Raw genomic sequence first — 11,140 nt, forward strand, 5'->3', positions numbered from 1 at the left:
TGTTTACATATCTTTTCAGCCGCTTGTCCCGGGCCTAGTTAGAAAAAGGGAAGTACTGTCGAGTTGTAACAAGTGTTGCACTGTTGCGTTCGTGTTCCGATTAGTTGTGTAACGCCACCGGTGTCAAAAAAGCCTTTTGCGGCGATGAGAAGTTTAAAGTTTGACCTCAAGTTTGTCATGTTTGTCTCCGTCTCTCCTATCAGGGATCTCATCATCTGTCTCTGTCGTCATGGCGACTGTGATAGCCCCAGAGGACAGGATGCAGGGCCAGTGAGGAGGCCGGACGTGTGATTGCAGAAGTACCTCAAGTGCCCTTAGAAAGAGAGAATAACAGAGAGGCAATGGAGGAAGAGAGCAGGGTGAACGGCTTCAGACTGAGCTCAGGCAGGAGGGGCTCGGACTGGGGTCGCATCGGCCTCCTGGACAAGACCAAGGAGTTCTTCCAGACCTGCGACGTGGAGGGCAAAGGCTTCATCACCCGCACCGACATGAGGGTTAGGAAAAGAGTGTGTGTGTGTGTGTGTGTGTGTGTGTGTGTGTGTGTGTGTGTGTGTGTGTGTGTGTGTGTGTGTGTGTGTGTGTGTGTGTGTGTGTGTGTGTGTGTGTCTGAATAAGGTTGAGAAGGAATTTGGGAAAATATGCAAACTATTCGAAGCTTGAGACGGCAGCTAATCAGCTCTTGAGTCGAAACCTACAGAGGTTCTGTGAACTTGCTCCTTTCTCACATCACACCTCCCGATTTCAACATTTTCAAACTTCAGTCTTCGGCCCCAGTTATATGACAAAAAAAAATATAAATAATTATTACAATATATTATTCATCAATACCAATATGGCAAAAGTTTAATATCTCTCCGTATATTGCTTTTGCATCTTTCAAGAACAGTGAGGAGCTGTAACGCAAATTAAACAAAAAGATAAATAATACAAACAAAATTATCAAATATAATATAATATCATATAAAGGTAAATGGCAAAAGAAAAGGATAAAGGAACCATAGGAAATAGCTAAACAATCAAGTAAAAGTCTCACACGTTCTCTTAAACTCCTCGGAAGCTCTGCGACTCCATCTTTAACTTGAACCCTCTGCAGAGAACAACAGGAACGTGCTTCATCAGTTTCATGTCACGAAGAGTCTGAGACACATTTTTTTTCTCCACGTTACATCACCGTTGTTAAAGCAGCACTTCACCCATTCAACACTATCAGAACAGCAGGTGAAGTGGCAGAGTAGCGGCGCTAATGGAAATGTTAATGAGGATAATAAGTGCAGCTCACACACACACACACACACACACACACACACACACACACACACACACACACACACTTCAGAGCACTAACAGTGAGCGAGCCATGTTCTATGTTAATAAGAACCTGGGCCTTTTGAGCTTCACACCTTTTGTTGCTGTTTTTTGTGTTGTTCCACTGAGGGCTTCCAGAGCCAGATTCTGCATATTTAAGCCTTTGCAGACACTTTCTGATGTGGACACTGATTATAATGCCATGAAAGTGACTTTAATTATTTCTACTCTCACTCCTGACCTCACTCTGGGTGAAAATTGTGTCACTTTTTATCTTAGTTTGGCTCAGTGCAACACAGTTTAAATGTCCTGTGTGTGTGTTTTCTGTTGCAGAGGCTCCACAGGGAGCTGCCGCTGTCTGCGGCCGAGCTGGAGGACGTGTTCGACTCCCTGGACACAGAGCAAACAGGTTACCTCACGCTGGAGGTCTTCTCCTCAGGATTCAGTAGGTTTCAGACTGCATACACGCCTAAATGCGATTATAACAGTGACGAGGAGGATGGAGGGCTTCATAAAGTCAATGAACTGACTCATTGATGTCAGTGACACAGCATTCAAATATTGCTTTGGTATATTTTATATATCATAGATCAAGTAGCTTTCACCTGTACAAGTCCTAAACATGCTTCTTTGGTGTTTATTTTGAAAACGCTGCTCTGTCTCAGGTCAGTTCCTGCACGGCCGAAGGATCTCCATCGCCGACGACCACAGCAACCGGGCCCCCAGCCCCACGTGCCGAGCCAACGAGGCTCTCTATCAGAGCCAGTGGGAGGCCAAGCTGTCAGGAGGCGAGGACGAGGAGGAGAGGCACTTCTCCATGCTGCTGGAGACCCTGGGAGCCAGTCACGTGTTCGAGGAGTGAGTAATCGCTGAAAAACGCTCATAGGCATTTCCACTATATATGCATTTACCCATGTATATATTCTGCTTTCACACCCTTTCAGTCCAGGTGAGGTGCGCAGTCTCTGGGCGGAGCTCCGGCGAGACGAGCCTCACCTCCTGTCCAACTTCGAGGAGTTCCTGGCCAGGGTCACCCACCAAATAAAAGAGGCCCACCAGGACAAGAAAGAGATGGAGAGCGCCCTCCAGAGGTAGGAACACACGTGCACTCCTGTCCTAACCCTCTGAAAAGCGGCTTCCGCTGTCTGTTATTTGTTTGACCCGGTTCATATCACAAAACCGTTATAGTTTGAATATTGAGAGAGTAGCAGGAGAGGAGCAGAGAAAAATGGCCATATATACAAATCTGAAAAGTGTGTATAACCAAGTAAAACGTTAACATACTTCAGAGGGAGAGTCAAATAAGTTGAATTTAGATCGTGTTAGATTTGTACTGACGTAGGTTTTTGTATTTCATCTCAGGTTGCCTTGTAAAAACTAGCTGTAGGGACAACAGATGAAAATGAGCTTATATTGCTAACTCTGCCTCAATTACAGTATTTTGTCTTTTGATCAGTCAGCTCTGTCTTTGTCAAATAAATAAACAAACAATTAAACTACAAATTCAGGGATTTAAAATATATTCAGTCAGTGTGTGGATGCAGGGTTAAAAGGCCTCATTTCTCAATTGGCTCTCACACTTGAAACATTTTAGTACTGCATGTACCATAATGTTCTTCTCTGTCATTAGCCACCTTAATAATGGGTGACATGTGTGTGTCTGTGTGTGTTTCTGTGTGTGTTACTGCACCGTGTCAGACCTGTAGCCTAAGAGCGATTGCATGGATTTACCTGTAATTCTCTATAGAACAAACCCTGTTATCCGTGTGAAATGACCACTAATCTGGAGGCTCGCTCCGAGGTTCGACCGCCTGCTGCTGCCGTGGAAAACACGTTAATATAATAACATGAAAGGCTGCGAGAAATGTGACATGACTCGATCGGTATTTTAATTGCTTTTCTCTCGTAATAAGCTGAGGACCTCATGTGATGATTACTGAGATGATGTGATGTTACAGATGTGTGTGTGTGTGTGTATGTGTGTGTTCACATGTGTTGATGGGATGTCAAACATGTATGTGGTAGTTTTCCCATGGCACAGCATGGTACAGCTTGTTTTTCCTCCAGACTTAACTAAGTGGCTTAACAATCGTCGGAGGGAATGTAAATACCGCTCAGTATTCTTTTGAAAAATGAAGCTCAGTGTGTGTGTGTGTGTGTGTGTGTGTGTGTGTGTGTGTGTGTGTGTGTGTGTGTGTGTGTGTGTGTGTGTGTGTGTGTGTTAGTGTGTGTGTTTGTGTGTGTGTGTGTGTGTGTGTGTGTGTGTGTGTGTGTGTGTGTGTGTGTTTAAGTATTTACATGCAATTAGAAATGCAGAGCTTATGCTGAGCCGAGAAAACAAAGCCTCACTGTTCCCAGATGCTATAGATATTATGTCACACTGTTCATTCATCAGTTTTCCCCGTCCCTGTCCCCTCCCTGTCCCTCTCTGCAGGAAGTCCGCGACACACGACAGCGAGATCCGCAATTTGTACGAGGAGATGGAGTCGCAGATCAAGAACGAGAAAGACAGGCTGCTGCTGAAGGTACAGCCGCTTTGCAAAGGGGTCACGTTGTTGTGCTGAGATGTTCCAACTCTGAGTCATGTGATGCGTCCACACGAGCGCTCTTAAAAACTCTTCTCCCCCCCCGCACCCCCCCACCCCCTTGGGCCTTCGCAGGACTCTGAGCATCTCCAGTTGCGCAGCCACGACCTGGAGCACCAACTGGTTTCAAAGGAAAAGGAGCTGGAACAGATTTTCCAGAAACAGAAGAGGGTGAGTGGACGTTTCCGAAGTTACACGACAACCAAACCCAAGTGTTCACACAAGAAGCTGGACAATGACTTGGTGCAATTGATTATAGATATTAATGTATACTGATGTAACAAGGCACAATCATACAAAATGGATCATATTCTTGTTTTGGTAATAATATTAATAATATTGATAATAATAATGAAATTCATTCATACAGCACTTTCAAAACACAGTTACAAAGGGCTTTGCACTAAATTAAAACATTTCAGGTAAATTCATTCAAAAATAAAGTAATTCAGAAATAAAAAGTTCAAAATACAGCATTAAAACAATAATGATGTCCCTCTTACCTCCACCTTGATATTCAATCAAGCTGTTCCAAACATTACACACTTAGATGTGTAGATTATCAGTCCACTAAATATACCAGATGTCTTTGTTCGGTCTTGGTGGCAGTATGCGCTTTACTGAGCTACTTTGATTTTAGTTTGAGGTTAAAATATTGGGAGATTGTTGTGTTTTCAGTAACATGGATGTAATTGTTATTAGTTCAGGTTGAAAGAAGTCATTTGAGCTTTCTCAGAAAAATGCTCTAACATAATAAGCTTGTTAATTCAGAAAACTGAGCAGGACGCTAGATGTTTCCGTGGTTTTGTGAAGAAAAATAAAAGTCACCATAATGTGCAGAATGTGCATCAATGGAAAAGGAGGTATTAATCTTTACCCTCTCATCATGTGCTGTGGGGAGGAGATTGAAACGGTTCCCTTTTCCTCCTCGGATACTCTAAGCACGCTCGTGCGCTCCCAGGGAATTAGCGCATTTTCATTCCTGCGAACATTTCCCCCTCTGCTCCAGTTGGAGCTCCAGTGCCGCGAGCTGAGCAGCGAGAAGCAGGAGAGCCACGTGGAGAACGTCAAGCTGAAGATGACCAACGACGAGCTGCTGCGGGCGCTGGAGAGCACCAGCCAGGAGCTGGGGCTGGCCCAGGAGCAGCTGACCATGCTGCAGGAGCAGGCCGCCCGGCTGCACCAGGAGAAGGAGATGTGGGTACTCACACACACACACATATACACACACACACACACACACACACAGACACACAGGCTCGCTGCACTCATTTAAGTATCATTTGCACACAGAAGGTTTGAATTACTTCAAACATACTTTGTCACTTGTGTCTCTGTCGTTCTGTCTTGTTTTAGGGAAATGTACAGAGTAACTGAGGGCCTGCAGAGAGAGAAGCAAAGTCTCATGAAGCAGCTTGACCTCCTCAGGTATGATAGGTCGTCCAAAATGAGTTGTTTTTCTTTTTTCTTTTACACCTCGGTGGTAATTGGTTTAAATCGTTTTGGCTTGTGGCTCAGTCCCTAATTGGCAAACATCACAAATCAAATTCCAAAAGCAGTTAAAGGATTTTCAAAGTCCCAGCAGAGGGACAGTTCTACCTCTGCCAAGGTCACCCCTGTCTATTTATTGGATTGTAAGCAAGATTAGACAAAAACTACAAAACGGATTACCACGCTATGGCTCAGAAAAGAAGCTGTAATATTTTGGTGCAGATCCACATCAGGGGTTGGATCCAGGGATTTTTTTGTCCAAGTGAGAGCCTCCAGACTTTCTCCGGAGTTTCTCCAGTCGGTCCTCTTGTAAAAAGTGAGAACGCGGCTGGAGAGCCTCCGCATCTGGACATAGTTCATGGATATTGATGAAAAAAATCTGAAACATTTGGTGCAGCGTGATAATTTAAGGCGTCTGTTGGGCCTTGGCGGAGGAAAGCTTTCCACTATGCGATCTTCTGTTCTTCTATTTTCCATAAAAAAGATTCCAACTTTCTTCTCCTCTCTCTAATTCCAGAGAGATGAACAAACATTTGAAAGACGAGCGAGACATTTGCGCTGGTGTAGTAAGTCAATGTCACTTAATTGCAGTGGTTTTTCTGCTACGGTTTTTACTTGACTGATTAACATATCTTTGCTACACATCCCTCTTTGTTCAAACAAGCCTCGAACATCGCTCAGAAAGAAGCAGAAGCAGAGAGCCGGCCTCGGCAGCATGTTCGACGACACCAGCCAGCCGGTGAAAAGGTGATTCATTCGTCGTCTCTGTTCTCTTCTAACACAAATCACTCCTGTCAGATTCTTTCCTGTGTGTCAAAGAGGAATTTCCTCTTCTGTGTGAGGTGAAAATCATTTCTGAATGAAGGAAAAACAGAGGATATCTGATTCTATACACGTCCAGAAATCAACTAAATTAGCGTTTTTTTGTTTAAATGACATATTTGGGCACTTTGGCCTCCAGATTTCCATTCAAGTCAAGTGGATTGATCCAGTATATCCTCTGTTTCTCCTCTGTTTCCAAAGAGCCCCTCTCTTGGTGGACGGGTCCTTCCAGTCTCTGGAGGCCTTGCCCAGAGAGCACCTTCAAATCGTGTTTTTTGCTTCCTCCTCCTGTAGTGAGGAAGATACCCCCAATACCCCCACAACCAGTACCTTCTCCTCCTCCTCCTCCTCCTCTTCCATCCCCGTGGTCAGCACCCCTGCCTCCCAGCAGCGCCCGGCAGCCAAGAAGAACTCCAGTTTATCCAACGGCTGCGCCAACTCCGCTCCTCCCAAAGTGCACGATGTGAAGACGAAAGCCAAAAGGTGGCCTAGCAAGATGGCTCCAGTGAAGAGGGTGGCGAGGAAAGACAGAGAACGAGGGAGGCGAGTGGAGGTCGAGAAGAAGCCGGGGGTAGAGGAGGAGGGGCTGGACTCCCCAATAGACGGGTGGCCCCTCCGTCGAGTCATCTCCATCGAGGAGGATCACCTGCCCCACTTGCTCCTGGGCGGGCCCCAGGTCTTACTGCACCAGCTCAGTGAGGAGGAGGATGAGGAGGATGAAGATGAGGCGGAAGATGCAGCGGCAGCACAGGGCGACATTGAACCTACTGTTGTCATGGCAGCAGACGTCCCCGCCGCCCTGACCTCTAGTCGTCTTCCGGTACCGGCGGAAGCTCACTTGGCGAGGAAATCCCGCCTTGGCCTGGCAAAAAAGACGCCCATGTCTCCGAGAGGACAGCCTGTAGGGAAGGAGACGCAACAAGTATGTCCACACACACACGAACATTTCTCTGTACACCAATATCTAATAAAATAATATGTGTGTCACATTAAATCACTATAGGTGTGTGTGTGTGTGTGTGTGTGTGTACAGTATAGATATGGACATATGTGTATGGATGTACTGCTTGTGTATATATATAGTATATGTGTGTATGTGTGTACGTAATAACAGAATAGACGTGTGTGTGTTTGTGTGTTTTTATGCATGGCCTATGTTTGTATATGTAAAGTATACGTGTGTGTGTGTGTGTGTGTGTGTGTGTGTGTGTGTGTGTGTGTGTGTGTGTGTGTGTGTGTGTGTGTGTTTGTGTGTGTGTGTGTGTGTGCGTTGTACAAAAGGCACACGTAATTCTTACTGTTTTTCCTTTGTCTCTATTTATTATAATTTATTATAATTTGCTATGTTTACGTTTATTATATTTCTATTCTCGGTTGTAGCAACTGTCACAGAGCCCAGATTCCCCCGGGGATCGATAATCAAGTATTTCTGATTGTGATTGTGATCTGTCATCATCAGAAGACCAGAGAAGTGGAACTCTTCCTCCCGGACCGCCTCTTCAAAGTCGTCCTGGTCGGCAACTCCAGCGTGGGCAAGACGTCGCTGCTGCGCTCCTTCTGTGAGGGTCGCTTCCACCCGGCCACCACCGCTACTGTGGGTGAGAAGAAAGACGTATTGTAATAACACAGAGTCTGTGGCTGTTTTGAACCCGTCTGAGCGGCATGTGCAGGTACGCGCCTGTGTTTGTGGATGCGAGCACGGAGGAGGGCGACTTAGTGTCACATGAAAGGGCTTGTGAGGTCCCACCGCCTGTGTCAGAGCCCTGGCACACATTGTACTGTGCAGATTATGTCACTTCTGAAGGATTTCTCTCTGCTTTCATCTTTTCCAAATCCTCGCTGGGGCCTTGTTATCTCCACTTAGTTCAAGCCCTCCGTCAGGACCGCACCTCGCTCGGCCCCCCCGAGTCGATGTTTCTGTCTTCGTTTACTCTGTCAGAAGCAATTATCTTCATCAAATAGTCGTCACATATGCGAAATGCAGCAACTTCTTTTATCACCCAGGCAACGACGCCAAATAAAACCCCTCCTACATGGAAGTCATTGAATAATCCTGGTGTCATTGTATGTCATGTAGGTGTTGACTACAGTGTGAAGACACTAACCCTGGACAGCATGCAGGTAGCCATGCAGCTCTGGGACACAGCGGGTCAAGAGAGGTGAGTTCTTTTATTTTATTTTTAGATGCATATTTCAGCCAAAATATGTGAAAGAAAAATGTAAAAGGACAAAAATTAGATCAAAATCCACAAATGATCATTTAAATGAGGCAAAATCTGAATTATAAACTGTTGTGATTTGAGTACGATGCCTCAAAATCTTTCTGTCGTACAAGGTAAAAGATACAAAATATTGTAATATACTTCAATTACAGTTATGAATAAAGTGTATAATATATCCATAAGTGCCACGCTCCACGCTATGTGTATTCTTGTGTATTTTTCCTTATTTGAATAAGCACATCTAAAGTGGATTTTGAAATACTGTTATGCAGTAAAATGGATTGAAATCTCTTTGTCACACTTTTTTCTCTTCAGTATCCCAGTCGTGGTATTCAAATGCACTTGAGTCAAATTAAATATGCTACTAGTCCTACAAAGTAATCGTGGTGATATCCGACGCAGGTACCGCAGCATAACCAAGCAGTTCTTCCGCAAAGCCGACGGCGTGGTGGTGATGTACGACGTCACGGTGCAGGAGAGCTACTCGGCCGTGCAACCCTGGCTCGTCAACGTCCAGGTGTGACCTTTGACCTGCCACAGTCTCCTCCAACTCTGCTTTTCTTTGGCGGCTTTAATTTAACCTTATGATTTTTTTATATTTACAGCTGAATTTATTTTATTTTGTGGTCTTTTTATGTCGTGTGATTGATAAGTCTAGCATTTGAATTATCCACAGGTTCTGCATAGGTTTCAATTCTCATCTTAAAGGAGCAATATTAAAGGAGACATGGATTTTTAGAGCTTGACCCAAACCACAGACTAAATGTCAGGATACATCGACCTCTGCTTCATTCAGGTTTTTTGTCTGTGTCTTGCAAATCCCCCAACCCGATGGATGCTCAATATCAAACCATTTTGTTTTTAGGAAGCTGCAGGAGAAGGGATCCCTATCCTCCTTATAGGCAATAAGATGGACATGGATGGAGAGAGGGAGGTGTCATTTAAAGAAGCCGAGCAACTGGCTTATGTGAGTTTAACTCTAAATGTCCTGGATAATTGCATTTACACTCAAAATGATGTCAAGTGCAATGGACTGGTTCCCGATTCTGTATTGACCGTTCTTTGACGACGTGTCCTGTGCAGGAGAACAAGGTGATGTTCTTCGAGGTCAGTGCCTACACAGGCAAGAACGTGGCCGAGTCCCTGACGCACCTGGCCAGGTAAGATCACGGCTGTTAATTCAAGTCAAGTCAGTGCGTGATGTAAAAGAAAGACAACAGATTAACGTGCCGGAACTTCCAACGCTTTCTCCAACCAGTGCAGTTTCAGTCGACATAAATTTTATTTCCAAACTCAAATGAGGTCCATGAGACCTTCTGAAATCTAATAAATTCATCGTTTGAGTCCAGTGGACCACTGGTCAAAATTTAAAGAAAGCCCCCAAGAGGCCAAAATCATGTTTTGTGAGGCCATGGTGACCTTTGACCACCCAGATATAATCAGTTAATTAATGAGTCTAAGTTAACATTTGTACCGAATTTGAAGGGATTCTCTCCAGGCTTTCTTAAGATAACGTGTTCACAAGGTCACAGTCCTCTTGATGTTTTACCGCCAAATTCTAACCATGCCATCCTTGAGTCTAAGATTAAGATTAAGAGATTAAGATACATTTATTTGTCCCCAACACATGCACAGACATGCACAAGCACTCTCATGCAAGGAGGGAAATTTAACCTCTGCTTTTAACCCATCTGGTGCACACAGCGCAGTGGGCAGCCATGTACGACGCCCGGGGAGCAGAGGTTGGGGGAGTAAGGTGCCTTGCTCAGGGGCACTAGACAGGGTAGGGAGAATCTTCTTGGATTTTTGGACAGATCAATCCAGGTTCGTCTTTTTGTTGTTTCTCTGTGGAGTCGAACCAGAGACGAACCAGAGACCTTTTCTGCCCATTGTCCAAGTTTCTGCCACTAGTCCACCGCCTCTCCCATAAGATGGAAAAGCCCTCCCTAAGGATGGGCTTTTCTGATATGTACTTTTGCGAGAAAATAATGGCGCTGTAACCTTGACCTTTTGCCACCAAAATCAAATCTTTTAGTACCAGATTTAAAGGAAGTGCCTCAAGGCGTTCTCGAGATATCTTGTTCATGATAATGGGACAAATGAATGGATAGACAACCCGTAAACATAACACTTCCGGCCACTGGGTGTCGCCGGTGCAGAGGCACAAAAAAGCACAGAGGGCGAGGTGGTCATTTGTTCTTTGTCGGGAAGTTGATCTTTGATGGCGTCACCGTTGTTTGACAGCTGCTTCCCTTTCTTCCTCCATCTGTCCTTCCACAGAGTGTTAATGGAGCAGGAGGACCGGGTGAGAGACACGACAGTCAGCCTCAGTGCTCAGCCCGTGAAGAAGAAAGCCTGCTGCAAGTGAAGACTCACTGAACGACACAAAGAAAACAGCGAAAGCTTTTGGAAGAAATCGAATTCTGATCACTTCCAAACCTGCATTATTAGAAGAGATTGGTGAAATCAGTTTCTACTTGTGTTAAGGACCTTGACATAGAATGCAGTGCAGTGAACTGCAGTGAAACTAAGGTGCTGCACTATTTCATGTAAATAACGCTTTGATGCTGTATTACAGTTGTGCTGTCAACAAGATTTAAGGTACAAATATTGTCTGTAAAATAATAACTTTCAATAACCTTCGACGAAGAGAAAAAACACAAATATACTTTAGGCTTTCTATAACTGAATTTCAGCTTTTAAGTATCAGGCCCT

The 11,140-nt window shown here is 44.7% G+C and overlaps 1 protein-coding gene across 1 annotated transcript; it reads left to right on the plus strand.

The window, feature by feature from the left end:
- The first annotated feature begins 276 nt into the window (after nucleotides 1-276).
- cracr2ab (calcium release activated channel regulator 2Ab) lies at nucleotides 277-11,103 on the plus strand. The gene is made up of 17 exons (XM_061078472.1): nucleotides 277-494; nucleotides 1,639-1,750; nucleotides 1,971-2,163; nucleotides 2,250-2,396; nucleotides 3,740-3,830; nucleotides 3,966-4,061; nucleotides 4,900-5,087; nucleotides 5,247-5,318; nucleotides 5,899-5,947; nucleotides 6,046-6,128; nucleotides 6,405-7,125; nucleotides 7,663-7,801; nucleotides 8,281-8,362; nucleotides 8,828-8,942; nucleotides 9,291-9,392; nucleotides 9,509-9,585; nucleotides 10,706-11,103. The coding sequence occupies exons 1-17, from the start codon at nucleotides 342-344 to the stop codon at nucleotides 10,791-10,793; spliced, it is 2,508 nt and encodes an 835-aa protein (XP_060934455.1). The 5' UTR covers nucleotides 277-341; the 3' UTR covers nucleotides 10,794-11,103.
- Nucleotides 11,104-11,140: the final 37 nt, after the last annotated feature.

Source organism: Limanda limanda, chromosome 1 (genome assembly GCF_963576545.1).
Source record: "Limanda limanda chromosome 1, fLimLim1.1, whole genome shotgun sequence".
Classification (NCBI taxonomy): domain Eukaryota; kingdom Metazoa; phylum Chordata; class Actinopteri; order Pleuronectiformes; family Pleuronectidae; genus Limanda; species Limanda limanda.